Source organism: Rhagoletis pomonella, unplaced genomic scaffold, assembly GCF_013731165.1.
Source record: "Rhagoletis pomonella isolate Grant_MI unplaced genomic scaffold, Rhpom_1.0 Rhpom_scaffold_00001, whole genome shotgun sequence".
NCBI classification, from domain to species: domain Eukaryota; kingdom Metazoa; phylum Arthropoda; class Insecta; order Diptera; family Tephritidae; genus Rhagoletis; species Rhagoletis pomonella.
In genome coordinates this window covers 28,916,728-28,943,437 of record NW_023458555.1, presented here as the reverse complement: position 1 = coordinate 28,943,437, position 26,710 = coordinate 28,916,728, and the positions used below count along the sequence as shown (strand labels likewise).

At 32.6% G+C, this 26,710-nt stretch overlaps 1 protein-coding gene across 6 annotated transcripts in view; it reads right to left on the bottom strand.

Annotated features, from left to right (window-relative positions):
* Positions 1-2,503: 2,503 nt before the first annotated feature.
* LOC118742118 (UDP-glycosyltransferase UGT5-like) overlaps positions 2,504-26,710 on the bottom strand; it is a 57,512-nt gene continuing 33,305 nt past the window's right edge. The window contains exons 1-3 of one of the 6 annotated variants that reach the window (XM_036474087.1): positions 4,178-4,445; positions 3,836-4,095; positions 2,504-3,765 (exon numbers count right to left, since the gene is read on the bottom strand). In XM_036474087.1, coding sequence (XP_036329980.1) covers positions 2,707-3,765; positions 3,836-4,095; positions 4,178-4,328 — 1,470 coding nt within the window. In that variant the 5' untranslated portion in view covers positions 4,329-4,445 and the 3' untranslated portion in view covers positions 2,504-2,706. Of the gene's footprint in view, positions 3,766-3,835; positions 4,096-4,177; positions 4,446-4,780; positions 4,876-4,904; positions 4,995-10,305; positions 10,904-26,710 lie in introns of those variants that run through there. The other 5 variants (XM_036474093.1, XM_036474082.1, XM_036474099.1 and 2 more) reach the window with 5 other exon arrangements.

Genomic DNA, 26,710 nt, shown 5'->3' with positions numbered 1-26,710 from the left:
GCAAGTTGAACTGATGGATAATGAAAACAGAGATTTGAAATGCAAATAGATAGTAAATTAAACAATATGAACACGTGTACATATTTGGCGATTTAATTTGATATACTATTATTATTAAAAATATATCATTATTATTAATTTTGTGATTTTAGTAATTGTAATATATGATACCAATTTATTATTCTGTTTATTTATACACATACGATAATAGTTTGATAATTAATAAACGATTTTTTTATTTCTATATATAACGCTCTATTCCTACACCAATGATAAGTCCTTTTTTCGTTCCGAAGATCATTGAACTCAAGGACCCCTTTCCAATACTTACCTAGCAGATCTCAGTTCTTATCACCCTAACGAACCAACCTTATGTCAGTAAATTACAGCTAGCCAAAAATCACTAGACTTTAGCTAAAGAGGCATTATAATTATTCCAGTAAATTAAATAAAAAATTTATTGGCGAATGCACAAAAAAATAATGTCGGAGTTTTAATGCCGGCACACCCTAGGATTGATCTATATCGAAAAAATATACCCTTATTTTTTATTTTGAAATCAAAAAATTTTTAAGGAGTGCTCAAAGCGCTCAAAGTTTTCCATGCATTTTATATGGAGAAAAAACAAATTTTCGTAGAAATGGTATAAAACTCTTGAAAATCAATATTTTTCGACCTGTGGTTCTCTTCAGAAGACTTCCAGTATTAATATCCAATTGTTTATTTAACCATTTTTTATGATTAAAGATTTTTTATTGGTCCCCCCGTTGCATTTTCTAAGGGCTTTGGAGGACCTATAAAAAAAAGTTACCATGAAAAAATTGTCAAAGAAACAATCGAGTATTATTACTGGGAATCTCCTGAAGATAAGTAAAGTTTTCTGATCGAAAAAAATTTATTTTCAAGAATTTTACACTATTTCTACGAAAAGATGTTTTTTCCATATAAAATACATGGAAAACTCTGACCGCTTTGAGCACTACCTAAATTATTTTTTATTTCAAAATAAAAAAATATGGGTATATTTTTTTCGGTATATAACAATCCTAGGGGGTGGCGGCATTAAAAACCCGAACTTATTTTTTTTACATACATTTTTGGACCACTTTAATGTACATAGGTGTCTCCGAAAAATATAAAATTAACATCTAAGTTCAGCTCAAGACGTTTTGGGCCTTAGTTGCGATGGTTTTCTTAGAGTAATTTTTGATATAGAAAGAATCGTGAGACAAATACAAAGAAATTTCAAAACACACGAAACAATCAATGTAATCACGAAACTAGAGCCAAATAAAAAAATAAGTTAGGGTGTTTTTTATAGGACTTCGGATATTCAAAGCTATTATTAATTAAAGAACCAAAGGACGATTGAAAATTAAATATTAATAAATTTAATTTTTTTGCTAATGAGGTTGTAAGGGCAAAGGTCAAGGATGTTGTCAAGAATACATTAGTCCTTAAAATTATAATTTTGTCAAAAATAGATATAACAAATTTTCAAAGATATTCAAGGATGAAATTTTAAAAGGACACATTTTCAGTATCTTTTCGACCTCATGGAACAAAAAATTTTATCTTTTTAATTTAACCGAATTTTCTCTTTTGCTTAATACCCATACTGTTATTCTGAATTGCACTATATTTTTTAAATATTTTTTTTTAATTAATCGCATCTTTGATATTACAAAGTTCTTCAAAGAAATCCTCACGGCAGAGAAGAAGACTGAAAATGAAATTTGACTACTTTTGGTCACTAGGTTCGCGAATTTTTTTTTGAATGTAGTTAGTCGATACTTAAAAGTCGATAACTCACGTATATCGAGTTTCGAAAATGTTGACCCAAGACTTGATCTTACTTTATTGGTGCACTGAGAGAAAAATCAACCAAAAATTGGTTAATATTAACAAATTCAAACTTGAAAAGGAATCAACGTGATTTTTGATTAATATTAACAATGCCTTGGTTATTATTTTCAACAATGATTTGGTAATATTAACCACAACTTTGTTTACATTAACCAAACTTTTGGTTGGAGATTTTTCGTTTGAATCAGTTTATGTTCTTCACTACACAGATGATTTTTCATAATTCGGAGATACAAAACAAACATTTTTATTATCATCTTAACATGTAGGCTCTGACGGGATCAGCAAATAACAGCAAACATCTCTACACACTCAGCTACAGCCGCTTTATAAATGTGTCTTCAATTGTTACACTTGAATCAATTTTCTTCGTCGTTTGATCAGGTTCTGCACTTCACAGAGGTGTTTTCGTAATTAAGAAAAACCAAAAATAGAAAAAAATAAAAATTATATATCGCGCTGATAGCGTACGTACCGCTGGAAGCCAACAAATAACAGCAAGCACCTATGCTCATTCAGCCACTGCCATACATACGAATTTGTTCTCAAATGTACAACTTGAATCACATTTCTTACAATCGGTTTATTGACTATGAAAAAATCAAACCATAACTTGGTTGAAAAAACCATTGCGCTTTTGGCTCAATGTACCTTATTTTTTTCCTCACGCAAGTATGTATGTACGTATTTCCCTTTACGCAAAAGTTTGTTCAATTTTGTTAACTCTCTTTATTTTCTTTAAACACGCCTGAAAACTTAAAAAAGCACCATTTTTAATGACTAGTTAGCCGGCTAGCTAAAATGACTTAGTTACTTCGAAACTAATGCCCGGCATTCACTTCAATGCTTCTTCTGCTTGACATCCTTGCGTGCAAGCGCAGATTGCAGCCAACGCCATGCGAATCGTATTAGCACGAAGATCAGCAAGAGCAACGCGGAGAGCCCACCAACTACGATCGACAAAACATCTATGCTATGATACTGTATGAAATTCAAATCCTGTCCAGCACAATGCAAATGCTTGGCGCCTTTATTTCTCACCACATACTCCACCCAGTAGACGGCCAAATCCAGCGGTTCTATGGGCTGATCACGATAACGCGCTGACATATCGGCCACACGCTTGGCATAGCTGCCATCGGCCAACATGCGCTCAATGGCCGCCTTGAAGTTGTCCTTTGCCAGTGTGGTATAATCCACGCGTATGCCGTAACCACCGGCTTGCGCGCGATTCATATTCAAAAATTGATCACCGAAGATCGGTATGCCAATAAAAGGTTTGCCGTGGTAAATCGATTCAGTGGTGCTGAGTAGGCCGCCATGTGTGATGAAGATGCGCACATTGGGATGAGCGAGTACATCGTCTTGTGGAAACCATTCGCTTATGTACACATTATCAGGTTTACCCTCGAGATTTGGATCTTCAAATTTCCACAGCACACGCTGCTTTAGGCCACGGAATGTTTCGAGTATTGCTTGGCGCTTCTCCAGCGGTAAATTTTTGCTGCGTAAATTGGAACCCATCGAGAAATAGATTACACCATGTTGTGAACCATTGATAAAACGTTCCAAATCAGCTGGCAGTGGTGAGCGTTTACGATTGATATGCATGCCGCCAACTTCGATATGATTATGTACATAAGGCCGGGAGTAGCTGAGCGAGACGTGCTGGTTGACCAGCACCAAAGCGGCATTACGACGCACATCGTACATATCACGTTTGTTGTTCGGAAAGAATTTCTTGTATAACGCTTCTTGTTGTGGTAAATAGTATACATCAAGTAGTAAACGCTCGAAGATATTGTAAGCCAAATTTCCAACTCTTTGCAGCAAGGTCATGTGATCGGTGAATGGCAGCATTGCGCTCGGTACATACGAAGGTGGAGAAGGAGAACCAACCTTTGTGAGAGAAAATGGAATTAAGTTAAGAAAAATCTGGTTCGATGGCAACTGCATGCATGCTACTCACCATATCTGTGTTCCAGGGATGCGCGCCAAAGGTACCCAAACCTATAAGCGGTGCATTGAAGTGCTCGCTTAGACCAAAGAGTGATTCAGAGAGAAAAATTTCGCAAATAACGGCATCGAATGTTTGATTACTCGCCAAAAGCTCCTGCACGCCAGGCTCTTGTAAAAATGCGCGCGATATATCTATGCCCATATCATGGAAACCCTTCACATTCTCAACGACACTTTTTTCTATGGCGCTCAAAAGATTAGATAAGGCACCTGTAGAGAAAAGAAGATTAAGGTTACTTATGTAGAAAATGTCCTTTTAAAATTTTATTCTTGGATATGCTTGACAATTTACCAAAAATGTAATAGAAAAAAAAACATAAATTAAGTTTTAATGTTGTATGGGTGCCAGGCCACAGAGACATACCGGGAAACTGTGTTGCAGATGAACTAGCAAGGGAAGGCAGCTTGCTGTGTGCAATCAGCACAGCTCGTAATATGGGCATGCCGCTATTTTCTTGCAAACTCTGGCTGGAGAATAACTTTATCGAACGGGCAAATATCAGATAATATGCGGAGTCTAGATCTCGCCGTCTCCAACGCTTGGAGCGACCACTGCCGCGACATGTTATTGGAGTTCTCAACCTCCATTTCTAAAGTAAGAGGTGGAACATATGGAGCCTCTAATATGGCATCACAACGGACACATGATGGCCTAGGTGTGCCCTTTTCCATAGCGATGAGGGCAGCCGAGATAATCTAAACCTAACCTAAGTGTGTTTTCTTCGCAAAAAAGGACTTTTTAATTAAATTTGCGATCGAAGTAAGCTAAGACAAAAATTTTTTGATGGACACATTGAACTTTGATGGACTTGATCGAGCCTAGGATATTGACCAAAAGATTTCAAATTTGACACAGATTCTTTAAGAGCATAGTGAACCACATTTTTGCTATTACCAATCTAAAAAAGCAGATTTCCGGCCCTCCATTCAAATGAAAACTTGATTTTATGATATTTTTGTTTTTGTCGATGAAATTAAAATATTAAAAAAAACGCATGCTTAAGAGCCAGAAATTATACCTGCTATAATATCCCTCAACATTCTGAAGTCTATTTATTGTGAGTCAACAATAATAAATTGCCCGAAGTTTTCAATATTTCTTGAAAATGCAAGTGCACATCTCTCCAAATAAATTTTTTTTTTATGCGACAATATTTTTTTCACAGTTGGTTAAATTGATAACATTTTATATTAAAAGAATAAATTTCTTATATTGAACGTAAACACTCTAGTTGATTAAATATTCGCTTGAATAATAATTATACACCCCGTGTCAAAATTATAAGCGCACCACATATTGAAAAGTTGTAACGTTTAATTTTTTTGTTATGAAATTATAGTTATTTTTTAATAAAGCTAATTCAAGTTTCAAGTTTTGTACAATATTAAAAAAAAATGCCACAAAACTTTCGGAAAAATTGCAAGCTTTAAACTTTGTTGCTTTTTCCATTTTTCCTAACACAATTTTTTTTTCAGTAACACAATTTAACGATTTTTCATTCAGTCTTGTAGAAAGATTTTATTTTTGCAGTTTTGTAGCCCTTTAGATTTTATTTTAACCCTTTTGCATGTATGGTTTTGCAAAAAATAAGGGAGTTTTTTATTTTATTTTGTTTCCTAGAAGGCGACATAGTTTTTCCATACACCCACAGTGTTTCTGGGTCATTTGGACCCAAATTATTTTTTAATATTTAAGGGCAACTTTTAACCGGTAAGCATACAGCAAGTGCCGATAAAGTGTCTGCATGTGATACATAAAATAATAACTGAATTTATATGGAAATATAGTCTTTATCGTTTCTTAACAAAATTGAATTTTTTACGACAGTTTTTTTACATTTTTATTAAATATTGCACAAAATTTTAAATTTGAATTTACACGGTTTTTATTTAAGAATAAACTAAATTTGTATGAATTAATAACTAAAATAAAATAACAAAAAAAAACTATTTAAACTTTTCCAATATGTGGTGCGCTTATAATTATGGCAAGCTTTTGTACACTCTTAGTTAATTTTCAGCGGCTATATGTAATAAATAAGTACCTAGCGACAAACTTCTTAACAATGCAATAAGGGAGTGTCTCATGTAAAAAATACAACTGCATTGTTATTATCAATGTGCCTATATAGTAGATAATTCATATTTGTGTAAAGTCTACTAAGTATGTATGTATGTATTATGGACTGCATGCGCTATGCATGTCGCCTATAGTGAAGTCTAACTGTCAATACACGCTGGTTTCTGTGTTTATTTTTAGAAATAAAGTGCGTAGGGTCACTATGTTTTAGTACTTACTTTACTGAACAGTAAAATGGTCCTAAAATATATGTGAATACCGAAAAAAGTATACCCCTATTTTTTTTTTCAAATATGGGGAAAAACCACTTTTCGTAGAAACGGTATAACATTCTTGAAAATCAATATTTTTCGATCGGGAAACTGTGGTTCTCTTCAGGAAACTTCCAATATTAATATCCAATTGTTTCTTTAATAATTTTTTAATATTAAAAACTTTTTATTGTTCCCCCCATTGCATTTTCTGGGGGTTTTTGGGGACCTATAAAATACAGTTACCTTGAAAGAATGTTTAAAGAAAAAATTGGATATTATTACTGGGAATCTCCTGAAGAAAATCAAGGTTTTCCGATCGAAAATATTGATTTTCAAGAATTATAAAATTCTACAAAAAGTTGTTTTTTCCCCATATGAAATATATGGAAAATTTTTTGCGCTTTGAGCACTCCATAAATATTTTTTGATTTCAAAATAAAAAATAGGGGTATATTTTTTATTGGTTCAGAATAATCCTAGGGGGTGGCGGCATTAAAGATCCGACATTATTCTTTGTGAACCACTCTAATGGCAGGTTTTTGTTCATTTTTCTTTGTGTTATATAAATATTTACTTAGTTTATATATTTTCGACTAACTTATCGAAAAAACTAGAATTTGCAATGCTTACATAATTCGCTTTAACTTTTGTTTTTGTGTTGCAAAATTAAATTCTTTAGTACGGGGAAGAAATAGTTGATTACGATTTTTTTTTAATATTTGGAATTTCATAGAAAAAAAAAACAAGTTGAACGACATAGCAAAGCACTTCAAAACTTTATTAAGATTTGACTGTGTTTTCTGTGCATTGTTTGCGAGAGATTCAAAACGAGTCTCCATGCCTTAAATATTCTCAAAAGCACTCAATTCACTCAATTACACTCACACACGCATTTCGACTAGTTGGTCTTAATAAAAATCATTATTAATGTTATCATTTGTGCGGTATTAATATACGAATTATTCTTGTTATAAGGTATCTGTTATACAAACTTATATTAAGCACATATGTACCTATATTTTATATTTGAACAGACATATTGTGAAGAGCGTGTATGCACATAAGAAGTTTATTAAATATGTTTTATCGATCTGTATTTTTTTTTTTGCAAATCCTTTCCATTTAGCCGGTTATTCAATCAATAACTTAAATTAACATTAAGACCACTGATGGTAATTCAGTTCGTTCTCGTACATTAGTATTAGTCAAAGCAAGGCTGTGTTAGGAATTGGCAATATTCGAGAATAACCATATTCACCTCCTACATTTCCTTACCAACTTTCATTATTTCTCAAACTTAACCACTCCTCCATGCTTGCTGTAAGATTCGATTCAGTGATTATACATACTTGGATCAAAATACTGAATGTCAAAGGCATCAATGGCGCATTGGGAGGCAATGAAATTATCAAAATGGCCACACAACTGGCTGGGGCTCCATCTACTCTGTTATTGAACCACGTGCTAAAGAAATTTATCCTACGCAACTGTCTTTCAACTCGACACGGGCTTTCGGAAAACAAAAGTATTTCGTAAGGAAATTGTAAATTCTGGCAACTGTCTTGAAATCTATTTCCTGTCTTTCGAAAGACTAATTGAAAGATCTGCTAACAAGGAGGTCCTAGCGTTTTTGACTGTCTTTTTGTGATAAGTTTTCTAAGAATTAAGTCATCAAAAAATATATATTGTCGATGTTTTTACAAAACCGCCCATCGGCCAGTTGCTAAACCTCCTTAATCGCCGTTGTGGCATAAATGAGACTTGGTAACCCTGAACTCCAGGCACCCAGATTTATGCATAAAAATTGTAAAATAGTTATTAAAACAACAGATTTGTAAAATAACAGCTAGAGAAAAAACCCCCTCTCAAGGCAATGCCTTCAAAGAAACGCCGTTTTTTCGCTTTACTGTAAAGTTTGAGTGCCGTAAGATAGGAGCGGTTTTGCAAAAACAACGACGATATATTTTCCTTAAAAAAAAATAAAAAATTAAATAAGAAAAGAAAAGAAGATATTCAACGTAATTAAAACAGGTTTTTTAAAGTCAAACGAAATTAAAAACACAATTTTTATTTAAACAATAAAAGCTAAAAACCTAAAGAAAGTTAAACAAAAAAGAAAAAAATCTTAGGAAAGAAAAAAATATGTCTATTACTGACATTTTCACGAAAGCAATTTAAGTGAAAAAGGTTTTTTTTTTTATTTGAATTTAATATGTAAACTAACAGAAAAAAATATAATTTTTCGCTTAAACTGCTTTCCTGAAACCGGTAAAATTAAATGAATTTTAAATAATATTTTTTTCCTTTAAAACAATAACATGTTAAAATCAAATTTAAAAATGAGAAAAAATAAAATACTAGTCAATATAGTTTTTCACCTTTGCGAATACCACCGCTGCATGTTAAGCAGAGACCGTTTTATTCCTATTTCAAACATCTTCGCTAGTATGTTCAGTTAGATTTAGTGAGATAAATAGTTATAAGCGGGCGGAACCTCGCCCATTTTATAAAATTCCTTTACTTGATATTTACTTTTAAGGGATTGTTGTGAGGATCAATTTTGGGTAAAATTAGCATCCTTAAATTTCGAAATACCGAAGTTTCAAGCATTTCAGAAATTTACTGTTACTGTTAATGGGCGTTATTTTAGTCCGGTTTCAAAAATTTTACACACCTAGCTTTTGTGTGTCAAGAATAATAATTGTATCAAATTTGGTAAAAATTGATAGAACGATTATCTGCAATAATTTTGATTTACAAATTTTTTCTTCCTTTTAATTTACTTTTTTCTTTATTTTTTAGTGTAATTTTAATTTTTTAGATTAAATTATTTTAAAAAGAAAAATATTTGTTTTTTTGTTCCATTAGGTACTTTTTCAGGAACTTCATTTTTTTTTATCATTTGAAACAATAAACGAAAAAAAATTATTTGAAATTTAAACGAAAAAAACAAAAAAACAAAATCAATTTCCAAAGAGATTAAATGAGTTAAAATGAATTTAAGCTTATTTTAACACAATAAAATCTAAAAACTAATATCATGTTCTGACCGACATCGAAAACATGTTTTCGTTGCTAAAACTGGTTTTGGACTTAAAACTTGTGTTTTCGTCCATGTAAAATCTGTCAAACGAAAACCAGTTTTCGCTGAAAACTAGTTGAAAACTCACGTTCAACTCATTCCAATCGGTGTCCTCACTAGTTTTTTTCGATTATTTATCGAAGTGGAAGTCATATTTTATCATCTTTAAAACGCCATTTCGGATTTATTGTTAATTGGCTGGCAAAGGTAAAATAAGAATGAAAGTAAGAGGTTGCTAATGAAAAGAACATGAGGGAAAAGCATTTTGGTTATGTTTTTGTGTAGAAAAACTGTAATCAGAGGTTGTAAGAAATGTCAACGAAAACACTAACAGCCGGTGTGAACAGTCTTCAGCCCACAATCCCAAAACACGTTTTCAAAGTGTTTTCGTTGTCGGTCAGAACATGGTATAAGAGAAAATTTGATTGAGAACAGAAAAGAAATTCAACTATTTTTTCCTGATCGCTGTCAATTACACAATTGAACTTAAAACTTTCAACAGCACAGTTATTTACACAGATATTTATCTATATTGTTTATTTCCAAGAGACATGCAGTTTTTATTATCTACTCAAGTAAGCCACTTAAACCTTAATCAATCAGGTTTATACGAATTTTTCATTGGCGCCCACTTTGTTTAGCTGTAAATACTACACATATATATGTATGTATGGTGCTCTGCTATAACGACACAACTCAAAACTCAAAACCCCAAATCCTAACGTGCCATGTCTGCGTCTAATCCTTACTAAAGTAAGTAGTAAAGGTAAGTAAAGCGAGTAGAAGAATAAGTCATGGATAAGACAATTATTAGAGATAAGAGGCCCTACACAGTAGTAAAGGCTTTTTTTTTAATTTTGAGTTGTGTCGTTATTGCAGAGGACCATAGGTATATGCATCCTTATCTATATTTACATTGCATTTAAATACATATTCACATACCTATATACATACTTTTGTACATATATACACGTGCTTATTAATATCTAACAAATCACACTCACCATCCATAGCTTTCTTGGCGGTCGGTATTTCAATATCATGATAATTTTTTAGTGGCTCTTTGAGAGGAAATGGTGAAATGACAGTGACATCGTGGCCTCTGCGCGCCAATTCTTTCAACAGGCTTGAGCCTACTATGAAATGTGATCTGGCAGCGGTATGAAGAACGCCTAAGAAGCGATAGGCCTCCACATTAGAGCCCAGCAAAATAGCTGCAGCCAACAGTAGCGCAGTTGTTAAATGCATAATACACAGTTATAGAGCGAAAATAAAATACTGACACCGAAGCAAATAATGCACTAAAAAACTATTTACAAGTTCACATGAATTTAAGACAGTTATTTCGTATTAATTAATTCAATTGCAATGCTCGTCGCAATTTTCTTCAATTAAAAATAATAATTCCTTTACGTATTTCGCAAATTTCTATGATATTTTTAACAGAACGTTGTGCGCCACACTAGCGCGTGTGAAATGAGACTAGAAAATATTAGCTGCTTAGTATATAAACAACTATATGTACATATATGTATATTTTACATAGGTGCTCATACATAGTTATTTGTAGTTGACTTCTGAGCTTCTAGTTTAGCAAGTTTTCTTATCGTTGCTCAAATATTAATAAAAGTGATCATGTTTCTCCCTCTCGCGTGGCTGATCATAAGCCAAAGCAGGGACCAGTGTTGCCAGTTTAGAGTTTTCCGGCTAGATTTAGCCGGTTGCGCTAGCAAACAGCCAGAGATGATCTGGACACCAAAATCAAAAATAGACTAAAAATTGTCCAGTTGTCGCCGTACGCAACAAAAATTATTGTACAATAACACAAGCGTGATATTGCGCAATGTTTTTGTGTGGTTGTGTGTGGTGGGGGTGTGCAAAGAAATTCCGGGTTGTATTTCCCTTATAAGAGTTACCAAATCAAACTTATAAATACATAAAAATTTTTAAGGCTTTAGATAACAAGAAAAAAATTAAATTAAAATAAAATAAATAAAATTAAACCAGTAATATTATTCAAAAATGCATTTGTGAACAAAAAATCATCAAAGTATCAAATCACAAAATTTAGAAAAAAAGTAAATAGAAATCATACAGTTGTATCAAAACGGCAACGCTGGTCAGATAGTACAACGAGTACGTAGTAGGCGATAAAGCGCAGAGAGTATCGCGCCACTCAAACCAGAGAGCATTAATTATACAAGTATATATGTAGTTTGGTTTAGTTAGCGCTCGTGTATCTACAGTAGAGGAAAGGAATTTAGCAGCAATTCGTTTAAAAGCGTGTGTGAAAAACGGATTAATGGTTTTTCGTTTTTTATATTTACAATATCTTTCAGGCTAAAACTTTTCTTGATATTATTTTATAAAAGATATGTTTCAGCTTTAACGAAAACTACATAAATCACACTTTCAAACCTTATACAGAACTTAGATCACACACACACACAAAATCACACTTTCAAATTTTATACAGAACGTAGAAAAATTCCACAAATTTTTATTTAAATTTCGGGCTTTTGAACCAGAATTTTTAGAAATTTTTCGGGAATGCAGTTAACAAGCCTCTATAATTCTAGTAAAATAAGTGCAAGTTTTGAGCGGCTAAAAAATCGCATTGATTTTTAATAATGTTCTTTGTTGACAGCGTTTTGAACTTTTTCCCATATAAATATGAATTTTTTATAGAAGAATATGCGCAAGACCTTTTGGGAAAAAATTAAAAATACGTCAACGCCAGTTTTGTTAAATTTCGCTTTTTATATGAAAAAAAAAACCGAAAAATCCGCAGCAAAAAAAAATCTTAAACTTAGTGCAATTAAATAAATCAACAAACTTTCTTAAAAATGTCGACCTAAAAAGATTAAGGGTGTGCAGTTTTGCTGGCCATTGAATTCTAGTAGAATCAAGTACAATTTTAAAATGGTTAAAAATTACCGTTGATTTTTTAGAATTTCTTTTTAGAAGATGTTACGGTTTTCTTCCATATAAAAATAAGTTCTCTTTATTCGGTATATGGAAGCAATGTGCAATATTTAGAAAACCAACTAACTTTTCGATATTTTTTTTGAAGTAGATTGCTTATAAATATTTTGCCTAGGAAACTGCATACTAAAATATTTCTAAGAAATCTAATTAGGAATCTCAAAATTTTTACGAAAGTATCTTTTTACTATTGCACAAAGGTTGGGACTTGGATCTATATGCTTGTTTTTTTAAATAAATAATAATATAGGTTGTACCTAGTATTTGTTAAAGTGTGTTAAAATTTTTTAATATTTGTACGAAGTCTGAAATGTTGATTTATGTGGTGCTGCTAATTTAATGTGCCAGACTTTTATAAAAAAAATATAGGCATTAAATAGACAAAAGAAAAACAGCCAAAACTGGTCAAGATGTCACTTAACTTAATCATCTGACCACAAGTGTATGTGTATAATAAGAGTAAGCGAATATTAGGTATAAAATCAGCTCTCAGCGGTAGTAGCTTACTGATCGTATTTATTTATACATAGTTATACAAATTTGTTTATCAGTATATATATGTATGCATGTATACTTGTGTAAATACATTTGTAGATAGGTATGTATGCATACTACGAGTAATAAAAAAATATTTCAATTGCATCTTGCATTATTATTCAGTATCTCTCACTCTCTTAAATACTCAAATAAGACAAGGCATGGCATGACTTGCTTTTTTGTGGGAAGTATGTATATATGTTTGATAAATCACGAGTATTTTGGCAATAAAAATATATGGAGTGATCTCACCTAGTAGTTGTTGTTAGTTATTAAGTATGTTTTTTTTTAATTATGCGTAATGATTTAGGGGATTTAAAACACGTATTAAGCATCGTAAAATCTAAAGCTTAACATTTTTCAATGTAAAATAATGATTAAAATGGTTATAGGATATCTTTTATCAGTTTCGAAACATTTCCGCGTAGTTAGAAATCTTTATTTCGAAAAAATTTTGAATAGGTGGTTACCACCTATTTGAAAATGAACGAATGTAATTTAGGTGTCAAACGAGAGGGGTATAAGTAAGCTTTTGTTTCTAAAATATTTTTGAAATAGGCTTCCCCCTGTTCATTGATTTTGACCAATTTAACATGTTAAATTAAATAATTTATATGGTTATTAAACGAGAAAGGTTTAGGAAAGCTCCTTTTCAGAAATATTTTTGACAAAAGCTGCATTCTGGCGAGAGACTTAAAATCAATTAATCGTTAAGTTTATTAAATGAAATATTTTTATGTGGCTGTAAAACGAAAGAAGTTTTGGAAAGGTTTACTTCGAAAATGTGTTTGAAGAGCGTTGCCACTTGTTTCGATATTAAAAATCTATCTAAATAACAAGGTTGGCAATTGCAAAATTAAGTTAACTAATACGCTAAATTAAATAATTTTATATGGGTATCAAGTAAAAGAGATTTAAGGAAGTTCTATTTCGAATTTACATTCGACGGGGGTGACAACTCTTTAGAATTTAAAAACCAATGTAATTAAAAAGTGAAATAAAATATTTTAGTTGAGTTTTAAGCGAGAAAGGTTGAAACAGTTTTACGAAAATATTTTGTAGGGTTGCCACCAGTTCAAAACGAGAGAGGTTTAAGTAAGCTTTGTTTCTAAATATCTCAAAACGATATTAACTAAGAAATTTAGGCTTAGCGAAAAATATGTACTTTTAAGGTGAAGGGAAGCACGCCGGGTATTTGCTAATAATTAAGCAAAAATATATTTTTCTAAAAATGTATTGAAACAAATCCATCCAATAACTTAGAAGCCTTTCATTGAGGGTGAATTATTTTTTTGGTATCTTTACAGCCGATCTATTGCAATACATGTTTGTAAATACATTTAATATTGCATGTAAAAGTTCCGCGGTGACTCATTTAGTCTGAACACTTGAAGCTTCGCTGCGCTTGAAACCGCTCAGACACGTAATTTTTAATTTTTAATTAATTTAATTAGATAAATAGTCAAAACTTTTCAAAATATTGAGAAGCTATCATTTTGACGCGGGCTGTATCATTCTAATTAAAAATTAGACATAATAAATTTAACTACATTGATAAAATTTTTAGTATTTCCTTCATGTTTTCACCTAGGCTGTGACCTGCCAGAGTTGAATTAAAGTTTTTCTTAAGATACACTAATAAAAACCAACAAAAAAAAAAAATAATTTTATTTTGCAATATCGGGTTCTTGGCATCTCAAAAGTTGGTTACCCTACTCTCCAGTTTAGAGGATATTACCGCAGCGAATCCCTTCAAAACCGAAGCTACGCCCTTATTATAACCAATATTACTAGATTATCAATATTTGTACCAAGGGCGATATTTTTTTAAACTTCACATATTAAATTAAAGCACCAACTTAAAATTAATATAGCAAAATTAAAGAAAGAAAAATGGTGACTTTTTCGACCTGTTCTTTGTAACCAACAGGAAAATTTCAACAAAAATGCAAGCAAGTATTGCCAAGGAACAAAATATTTTTAACTTTCCGGTGTCAGCCAAATTTAAGTACAAATAAATCATAAATTCCCTTGTAATAAATAATGTCATTTGGAATTTGAATTCAAATACCAACACGCATTTAATGTATATGAAAGCACCAAAAACTTGACTCTGAGTGTGAAATAATACACATAAATACTATAGGCACGATTTGGAGCAAAGAACAAATCTGCCAAAAAAAATGAAAAATAATAAAGCCGGTCTTTTTCAAAACTTAACAAATTCGCGCCGCCCACATACAACAATACAATGCTCGGCAGGATAATATAATTTGTACGCCCACATTCAATTTATTTAACTTTCACAAAGCATCGCTTCCTTGCATTCCAATCAAAGCTAAGTTCTTCTGGCATTGTGGTAAATTACTTTACAGCGCCAAATTACAACTTCCTTCAGAGCAGAATAGATTCGGAGGCCGGCAATATTTGTTTTGTATATGCCGAATAAGTAAGCATAAATCTAAATATACATATATGTATGAAAGTAAATACTATGTACGGAAAAACTTTGCAGAATGGCGACAAATCAAGCATAAAGTTTTCTTTTTCTTTCAATCATATGTGTTTTGCTTAAATTTTTATATTTTCTCATTCTTCCGGTATCTAAAGAAATGAAAATTTATGTTAAGCAAAGAAATAACAAGCAAAATATTCAGCGGAAATAATATTATCTATGTGTATGTGTGTGTGTGTATAATACTCGTACAATTGTAAGCAAGAAAATTAATACCCTGTGGGGAAAATTTCTAGTTCTGAACTGGGACGCTTCTAGTACTTTTTGTCTCAATACTTTATTTTTTTAGAATAAGTGAACTTAGGCAGCAACTTTTTACCTAAATGTAGCTTTAAAAAGTAAAAATAAATAGGTTTTTAACAGTTGTTGGGGATCTACTTAATTACCATGGGACCTGTTCTTTTTTTACGGTACAGATCTAGTCGGGAACTAGGAATTTCGTTCACTAGTTTGGGGCTCCCCGCAGGGTAAATTTCGCGTATGTACTTATGTAATTTTATGTCATACATACATATGTACATACGCGGGTAGAGCAGTTTAAACAAAAAAAAAACCTTGCTATGCCAATTGTTGCCTGCATTATGATTCCTTTTTCCTTTTGTGTTTTTGTGCCGTCTTGCTGTTGATTTCACACACGTTTCATCATTGCCTGCATGCCTTCTACTCATTTCCTCACATTTCAATTCATTTCCGCGCTACTTTTCCTTTTACTTTGCTTACATACTTTACACTTACCTATACATTTTTCATTTTACATTAAGTTGCCTTGATAAAAAAGGGAAGTTTCCACAGGCGAGTAAGAACATATGATCTCTGTTTAGATTTGCCCACGAAATGACTTACATACATACATGTATGAAGCTCAATTCGGAGTCATTCGGCAATTGAAGAAATAGAGGGAGCTTGTTCATTTCGCTTTAACTTATAAAATACCAGATCTCAAACCTCCGCCAATGAGCGGCTGTCCCATAAAACCAGAGCGAAATTTCCTGGATAGCCACCATTGAGGCTTAATTGAAATAAGTGGAACACTTCTACTTTCGTTTTTACTACAATACTAGACGCAGCAGGCTAAGTTTCCACTGCTCGTGGCATGAGAGGGGGGCTTTAAGTTCTCTTACAGCTACCAGTACTGAGGAGTTCTAGAAAACTTCGAGTTGATTTTGGGGCTGAACTGATCACTGTACACCAGCTCTGCAGCCGAGTGGATCTTTGACCATCCATATCCACTCGTAAAAGGATTACAATATCTGAAATCATGGCCCTGGGAGCGTATTTGTAGATCGAACAAAGTTAGATAGAAAGCTTTTGTTATTTTAGTATACTAAGTATTATTTTTATTATTTTTTAAATTTATTAGCTTTATTTAATAAATAAACAATTAAAAAACAACATATATTTATTATTTGTTGTAAGTACCTTTTCTATTTATACATCTTTCCGCCTATTTTGTATGAAGGTACCCAGGAACCTCGGTTGAAATATTCGTGTATATTTTTTTCGAATTCAAAATTTTCTGAGCTGAAAAGAAATATGTATAAAATATTTTAAATGTATTTCCCGATGTAAAATCAGGCAAATCGTGAGGATCCGGGAGTATTTTAAAAAATTTGTTCCAAGAAAAAAAAGGGTAACCGGATACTCGGTTGGGCACACTAGGATTAAGGAGGTTTGCATACATTCTAATGGAAATGAAGGCAGTAGCTCCTTGGTAATGCTCTCGAAAAGGGTCTTGACCTGTTTCTAAACTTCATCCTTTTCTCTCTAGGCTACAGCGATATCGTAGAAAAATGGATTGCTGATGAGCTGACAAGGCAGAGCACAATTACGGAGCTATTTTATTTTGTTGAAAAATAGAGCGCTTCTCCGTCATAAAATCTTAGACATTACTTCCGTTTTTTTTTAACTTCGTATACTTACTCTGCGCCCAATGGCAACTAAATAACAAATTAATATAATAGTCTCCCCCTATTGAGGCAGCCTTCTTTATCTACCCTAACCTGTTTGTGCCACAACTTTCTTGCAATGGACAGATAGGAGAGAAGGATAAAGTGGTAAAAGGGTTAAAGTTGGACGACAAAATCGCGAAAGTGTGTTATATCAATAAATCCCCGTCAATATCTGATTTAGGCTTAACATTTCTGAATCATGTTTCGAGCATAGGTTACTCCAGGAAACCATCATCTAGTGCATCGCAATAACAATTCTGGTAGCCAAGCTGCAGTCATTTTTTTCATATAAAAGAGATTTGCTTTTTATAAGAAAAGCGAGGCACCTTAATGGAAATACATGATTCTTTATTTGACGAAATCACACAGAAAAAGTTTTTCTTTTAAAGCAAAGTTAGCGTTTGTATTGCGCTTGTTCTACGCATATTTGCTAAAATATACATACATTAGTATGTAGTAGTGTATATTAGTATTTGTATATGTGCATACACATACATATGTAGATGTGGATATCTTTCTTGAAAGACACATCCACTTTTTCATTAATATATGTATGCTCATATTTATGTATGTAGGTATGTCCAGACTGTAACTGATTCACAATCACTTTGGCAAAACTCATTACTTAAAATTTTGTCATCTTTTGTCAACAATTTTCTTTTGCTTAGCTCATTCAAAGTTTTTCAAAATATGAATAAGTTTTTGCTTTGCATAATTTTTTCTGCTTGCTTTTTCCCGTATATTTTCGGGATATGCATTTATTGAAGTTTGTTCGAGCAAAAATTTATTGCTTCACTTTATTGTCGACTTCTGGAATTCTCTGACATACATACATATGTATTAAGGTAGAAGGGAAATGTGTAGACAAAAAATTGCATGTAGTAGGTATTGTGTGTTTTATCAACGTTAATGTATTTAAGGTTAACTACTTAATCAAAAATTAACCAAGAAGAGCAGATTTTTATGCATTTCTTTTGATCCTTATCTTACATGTGGGCCATGGGCCATTAAATGTGAAGCGGATAGGTAACCAATTTTGGAGTTTTCGATTAATGCAGTACTTGATTATTCTGTTCGTATGTATGTATGTAAATATCGTTACCTTGATATAGAAAGTCCCTATCTAACAATTTGGTTTATTTACGGAGTGATTAAAAAAATGTATAAAAGTTAAGATAAGATGATGGGTAAGCAACAATGGTTAACGGTTGCTTAGCTCAGTTGTTAGCGTTGCCGACTTTGAACATCGCTGAAGCGGGTGTGATTCCTGCTAAATTAGTATAGAGAAATAAATCTGACGAGGAGATATGGTGATCTCTGAAATAGCAGCTTTAACTTCTAACACTTAGACTTTGTTGCTTTTTCTATTTTTCCCCAGAAACCAATTCGTGCTACAAAGCTAAATTCCACAGTATATTAACACGCAAAAATAAAAAAATAAAATAAAAATTTAATTTAAAGTTGTATTTTTCATAATTTCTCCCGTGTAGGTCCTAAAACTGATGAGGCTATGACTTAAATACTCGGTTTGAAAAGCGCCAGTTTCAAGGGCGCTTCTAATGAGAAATATTCATTTTATATAAAAATTGGGACCAGAGTACAGCGTGTCGTGTGGAATAAGCTAGGTGGACTAGATTCATTCCCAGATTTCTAGCAAAGGGTAACTTAGTAACATTAAGGATATTCCGAGAGCCCTTACTTACACGTGTTTTTTATGTCCTACATTTTACTGAGGGGTGTGACACTGTTTAGAAATCAATAAATATATTTACTGGAATTTAAAAATATTTTAGTCGAACTTTTACATTGTTACATTTACCTCACATGTTGGAAGTATGTAATTTTGCGTGAATTTTTAATAATGGATAATATTTTCGGTGGTGTGTGTTATATATTTACTTAAACGAAGCTACGGGCTAAGTCTAACATTGTGAAAATAGGATTAAAAAAATATATATATAATCTTTTTTTTATGATTTTACATGTTTAACGGACCAAAAATATGATGTCACAACATGTCACCGGGCTAGGTTTTGAATATGTCTTAGCAGATTCTTTTTGTGTTTATAAAAATATGAACCTTATGCAGCACACTGGAGTACACCTATTTTTTATATACTTTTTTACAGAACGAACTCTTTATATTGCAAGATGATAGTTTTTCGAAGAATGGCTAAAGGCCTTTAAATCTGATAACTATATTCGAAATAAGGCTTACTTACAACTCTTTCTACTGCTACTCGTTTGATAACTACTTCACTAAAATTAATAAAAAAAGCTTATCTAACTTTTTAAACAGGTGGCAACGTTAATGTCTTTAAGCTTAACTATTTTTCACTTTTGAAAAGGTACCACACGTTTGACAACTACGTCACTAAAATTAATAAAAAAAGTGACTTTTTCTTTTTAAACTGGTGGCAACTCTCTGCCAAAATTTTCCGAAGTAAAGTTTTTTAAATCTCGTAAAAGTGCGTTGAACTTACAAGTTAAATTGAATTTAACTTTTTGAACAGGTGGCAACCCTCTTAAAAATTTTCGTTTATCTTAGTCCTTACTCACCTAGACCTTCTAAAAATGTCTGGAATCAGCCACTTTGAGGAATGTTCTTCAAATTGTTTACTAAATGTTGACTGTATATACGAACAGTGTATATGTACATCTGAATATATGTACATATATGTATACCACAATCACGATTTAATAATTCATCAGTTTATTCAAAAGAAAACTTTGTGTTGATTGTTCTTCGACAAACACTAGTTCACTCAAAGGACTTGAAATTGCTTGTAACTGTGATTGGGAAGCTAAATCCCAAATTTTACCCATACGTCGTGGCACATTTCCTTTCTCAGTAAACTATATTTATGCCGAAAATACACAGAAAATAGAACTGAATTTACATACATACTTGTATATATGTTCACATTAAAAATCGTATGCAAGAGCATGTGTATATATATTAGTAAGCTAATTAAAGCACAAAAGCTGTTTAATAAAACGCCTTAAGTTACGCTTTAGTTATCCGCAATGAAGCGTTTCAGTGTATGAATATATGTACATACTCTATAATATTCGAATAGGGATACACACTTGCAAACATATAAACACCGAAAATGTGCTAAAGAGCGAAATTTGTGCAAAGAAGTAAGCATAAAATTGGCTGAACGAACTACAGGAGCAAGCTGCTACGACGCAAAATGCAACGGTGCAATCAAAGCTGGCAAAAGACAATTGCAAATGTGCAAAGATGAGCACATACATCTGTACATATGTGCGTGCCTTCTGTTGCACACTTACCTTCATATTGCTTTACACACGCGTACCAAAACGCACACACAGACGCACAGACACACGTTTGTAAGTTTTTGTGTCGAAATTTGTTGCTTCTGCTTATTTCTTAATTAAAAGTTGGCTTGCCTGCGTGCGTGCATGCAGAGAGAAAGCGAGAGAAGAAAGCCGAAAATGCACAGTGAACACAACCAGCTGCGCTCTTAAGCACATTTTTATCGCCCCATGATGTCAAAATCATATTAACCCTTAGCTATCCACCATGGGCAATAAGTACTCATTACATAAAAAAAAAATAAATAAATAAATAAAAGAAATTTAAATTAGTCACGGCCAGAAAAAGAGCGTGGACACATGTATCGGTACTCTCTTAAGTCCTGACCCCATGCGACCACTAAAGTAAAATGTTTTGGCGGACTTAAGTTTTTAATTTGTTTTTGTAAGTTTAAAGTCGAAATAATGTTTTTGTTGTTTTTTTTGAGTTAACGATAACACAGGCCAACAAAATTTAATTAATACTATGTTGACTAAAATATTATAGGCGATTCTTATAGAATTTTCCCAGTATAATACGAGTCTAACCCCTAAACACATTTTTGGTTATTTTTGAGCCTCTCTAAAACAAAAAATAAAGCAAATTATTACTCAAAATCAAAAAATTATTAAAAGTTTTGAAGATCAGATTCGAGCTCTACGGGACAAATTTTATACGGATCGGCTGTAATATTCGTGTCAATATAAATTTTATTGGCCTGTCTGTGTTATCTTCTCTTATATGAAGGTTTCGGCTTCAATTTTAACCTCTTCAGAAATTTCCAGCGCCTCAGATTCAATTAACACAAGTGATCAAAAGCAGGCAAAACAAGAGTTAAAAATTCGTGCGTACTCATATAAAAAAACTGTTTTCAACTGCTTTCAGTGTTCGGACTGTAATTTTTTGATTTTAAATATTAGGAGGCAGTGTTTAGGCTTTCATATCTTCCCACACAGACAGATATATTGCATCAATTCATTGTTTTACAGAGGCTCGAAAATGTCCAAAAACGCGTTTCGGCACCTTTAGACCTAAGTTACGGTCAGATTCAAATTCTACGGGAAAAATCCTATAAGAATCCGCTACAATATTATACGCAATAGAATTGTGTTGGTCAGAGTAAAAGAGTACTTTAATGTCTTTAATAATACAATCTTCGTCATCTTATTTCTAAAACTCTGTTTTCGACACTTTTATTGGGGATACTCGCAACCCCATGCGACTAATTGTATGATTTGCTTTATGAACCTATTCAAAGGCCAGTCAGTATGCAGCTGTCAAGAAAAGCAAAAACTCCATATAAAATGACGTACAAGAAATGGCTAAGAAATATTCTTGATTTAAATTCCCTTACGGCAGTACGCAGTTCTTAAGAAATTTGCTACGCTTTCTACTACGGTTTTCTAAAGTTTTTTGTGAAAAAAGAGCACAAGGCAACTGATGTTTGCAACAAAAATATATGCCCGTTCCATTAATCCTTGAGGAGGGAGTGAGGCAACATGCTGTGACGTATCAGATGTCAAAACTTCTTGGGCACACGCACGAAACAGTGGCAATTTTTTCTTGATCGTTTTCTTAAGAGCTGCATACTGGCCTTAAAGGTTAAATTAACAGCCACACACACACTTATGCTATTTCGTCGAATGCCGCGTTTTGCGATCGAAAAAGGTCAATAGACGAATTTTACAATTAACGCAAGAAAAAAAAAACATATGTGTTGTAGAAAGGATAAGCATTTTATTTTGGTTGAAAAATATTTTTTGTTTGTCTCTAACTCGACAGTTTTTACCGCGATAGAATCGCAGAGATATTTGCATGATGTTTGTGTAGCATCAAAAACTGTTCGGATTCGTTCCGATAGGATCGCACAGGTGTATGGGTTCCTTAAAAGTAAAATAAAAACAAAACCAGTAATATCCGGATACAAATGTACATATTTTAATTTAAAACATTCAAAAATAATTTATTTTCACATCAATTAATTTACTTAAATTTATATAAAAAAATAAAAAAATATTTGGTCGAGCACACAGCGAAACAGAAGAGAAGCTAGACAGAGTTTACAAGCGTTTGGTTCTGTTTCCTTGTGTTTTTTTTTTAACAAACTAATGAAAAAGTAGCTGAGGGCTAACAATATCAAGTTAAATATTTTACTTTAAAAAATATCGAATTTTTTTTAATGAAAAACTTATTGTGGAAAAGCAACAATAATTTGAAAAAATTGTAGAATTGATAGCTATTTCAGAAATCACCACATTTCCTCATCAGACTTCTTTCAATAGGATTCGAACCCACGATCCCACTGACTCAGTTGCCTACGCACTGTGCTAAAAGTTCGCCTTGTAAATTATCGTTTCTTTTTTCCACTTTTTCATTTGTTAAGCCAACCACAATCAAGCGCAGCTATTCCGCTGCGATTCACACCTGATCATGTGGTTGTTGGTTTTGTTCGTTTTTGTTAATAATTCTATTTTTTAGAACGTTTAACTTTTAGGTGTGCTCGTCCTTAAGTTATTTGTTTTTGTTATTTTATGGCCTTATAACAATTATATTCAACAAATTTTTATTGAGCTTGAGGCCTTCTTAGCTACTTTTGAAAAAAAAAAAACATAATGACAAAAAAATTCATGCCAATGGAGTATGGAATGGTAAGAGCGTTCCTTTTTCACTATGGGCAGTATTTTGAAAAAAATTTAGATTTGCAATCCGGAGTTGCGATAGGTCGTTCATACAAATTTGTTTGCAAAGTTGCCATTTCACCAAAAATGCCAACATTCTCATTAAAATTTTTGTCATTTAATGCTTAGTGGAATTCATCATTAACCCTAATCAAGAATTTCTATTATTTTTTTTTCGATCACAAATGTGAAAAATGTTTATGTTTTACTCCGAAACTAAGCACTATTTTAAAAAGTGTAAAATACAATGGAGCTTACATATAAATATATGTAAATTTTTTTTACGCATCTCGATTTTTTTTTAATTTCGCTAACTATATTTACCATGTTTGGAAAAAATTTGCTGAAAAACTGCGTGTGTACGTACTCAAATTTTTTTCTAGAAAGAGTAATTAAGAAGTGCAAAATTTTTATGAAAGTTTCCATAAAGTTTGGAATTCCGATTTTTGGGGCTTTTGTTGTAGTATAAGCCATAATTTTGTATGGAGTTATTTCTTAGAGGCTAGCCTGGGAAGCCCTTTAGTCGGAGGAGAGAGAGAGATTCCTATTGACCTATTCAAATCTTTGGTCTTTGCTCTCTTAAGTTAGGAAGGTGGAGGTGTCAAGCCCGATTATTTATTTTGTACCAGCCTCCAATTAAAATTTCTTTAAAGTTGTATAGATTTTCTGAGGATTTTTAAGGATCATAATTTACCCAAGTACCAGATACAGACTTAAAACTGTTCAGGTTCAAATGCAGTGCATATTTTTGGTTTTTGATTCAATTCTGTGCTTTAGTGAACTTGCATTTGAAACACCCTATAAATTAGTGGCATGTTTTTTTTTTTTTTAACCAAACAATTTTCGCTTTTCGGTCTTTCATTTGCTACATTTTATTTGCTTTTTACCATCTGCGCTTTGTGCCAGCCAGCATCGGTTGCCTCTTGCACAGCCATCTACTTGCAACATACATATATTAATGTGGGTAGGTATGTAGCATGTTGCATACATCGCCTGCTGTTCACTAACAGTGCCATTACTGCGACTGATGGCGGTTGTAGCCAGCACTCCTGCGACTCCTGTTTGTATCAATGTATGTATGTAAGTATGTATGCCGGTACTGCAATATTGTTGGAAGTACATATTTTCATTTTGGTTGCTTGCAATTAAACAGAAATTGAGTTCGCGGTTATACCGCAGGCATTCCAAAATGTTGCAATGTTGCAAGCGCGCATTTGCCGACAAGCGTGGAAATTATGAATTTCGTAATTCCCTCCTTATGTGTATTTTCGTTCGGTGGTCGCTGCTTCATTTTGCTAAGAGCAACAACATATGTATGTATGTATCTGCAGTGTGTGTAAAGGAAACAAAAATTAATGATTTAATGATTTGTGTTTCGTCTTTTTTCGGAAATATTTGCTTTGTGGAATTTTCGTTGAAATTTGAGTTAAAATTGAATTTTGACTTTAATCTATGTCTTAAGTGTAACTTTGTTCAGCTATGTATTTGTGTTATTGTTTTCATTTTTACTCCACTTTTATTCCAACTTTGAGTTTAATCACAAAGTTTATCTTGTTCAAAGTGTTGGCATATTTTGGAAAGTTTGAATTAGCTTTTGCTAAAATCTGCTGATTGAGCATTTGAATTGAAAAATTAAAATTTTACTGAAGATGGTATAATTGTTCGTGGCGTTAATGTTGAGTTTTTGGTGAGATTGGAAAGGAGTCGTTCATTTGGGACTGCAAAAACCTGGCAAAATGATCAATTCAGTTCTATACTGGGTACAACTCGATCGTCTAAATAAAGAAATCAAAAAGGGCGGCCAGAATTTGTCAATGCCGGGCGGCACAGATTTTTGATGGCTCGGAACAAATTGACGGAACTAGGTTGGACAGTTTTAATGCATGCCTGGGCCTTGCACTGTCCGAATTTTACTAGATTCGGCCTCAATAAAAGTCTTTTGATGGTAAAAAATTGGCTGACCGAAGAGCCGCTGAAAATCACTTGGCCAAGTGTCTTAGTCGAGAAACCACGGAAGCTCTACACAACAAAAGAAAATAATAATTTTATAATTCTTGATTTGGTACTTAAGTTTTAAAATTTTATGTTTTGCTTTTCAATTCATTTGTATTATATTTTTTTTTACACTTGGTTCATTTTTTTGGTAAAAATCTTTAAGTCAATCAAAGGTACAGCAATTTTTTTTATGAAAGTAAAATTGAATGTTTAGCGCAAATAATGCTTTTTGAATTCTTTTCCTCGGTATATGGTAAAATAATTCAATTGATTAAAAAATAAAATTTTTTATAAAACGAGAATCGAAATTTTATAAACGGACCACTTTATTTTGTTGCCCAATAAGTTCTCTAATTGGTGTCAAAAACTCATAAGTTCCGAATGAATGGTTGCTGAAATATTTCAAAAAGTGTAAAAGCCTGCATAAAAATTTGTTTGCAAATAACTCGTAAAAAAAATTAAATTCGCGCTAAATATTTGGTCTCAATATTGCACACAATTTAAAAAAATCGCATAATCAACTTTGGGTGGCCCACTTGAGAAAACTTTACTCATATGGAACATACATATGTGCAACACCCTCGGTAATAAAAAGTCTCAAAAATCTGCTATAGTAAAATTCATTGGGCTTCAAAACTGCATACTCAAAATTTGTACGTTCGAAGTGAAAATTTGAAAATTTTAATGTAAATTTATCCGTATTTCTTACATTTTCCAGAGTTCCGTATCTTTGAAACCGCTAAGCTTTTTGAAGGTTCGGTGTGGTTATTACTTACAACGGCAGTGTTGCCAAGTCGCAAAATTTAAGAAGCACCACAAACACAAATTTTTTCATGGAATTAACAAGGGCTTCAACCATGTTGAAAAATATTTAAAATAGATTAACACTTTTTATTAGACAAAAATGGTTTAAGAAGTATAAAATATATACGAAAGTAATTATCTGTACTCTTTCAATTGTTGAATTTCATCCTACATACATACAATTTAACCCTGAGTATTTAAAGCTGAAGTTCGACTTATCCCCAGTAGTCTCATAAAAATAAAATGTGCATAACTGATTAGCCAAGCAGTATGAAAGCCCTACTTACATATGCAAGCGTATTAGTCTGAGGCATATCTGCGTGTGAGCAGCAATATTTCAAAATTTACATGCCTACATACATACATAAATATGTACTTAACTACACATATCTAAGGCATGGCACTACCTAACACTTTTGGATACAAAGTACCTTAGTTCCAGTTCATGGCACTAACAACAAATCACTGCCACTTCATAATGCTCCAAAGGCACCAAAAATGTTTCTTCTTCACCCGTATGAGGTGTCTAAATACCGATGAAGCTAAAACTGATGTTCAAGTTGACGTTAAGACTGACGAAGGCGCTGCTACTGCTACTGCTACAATAACGAGACTGACATATGT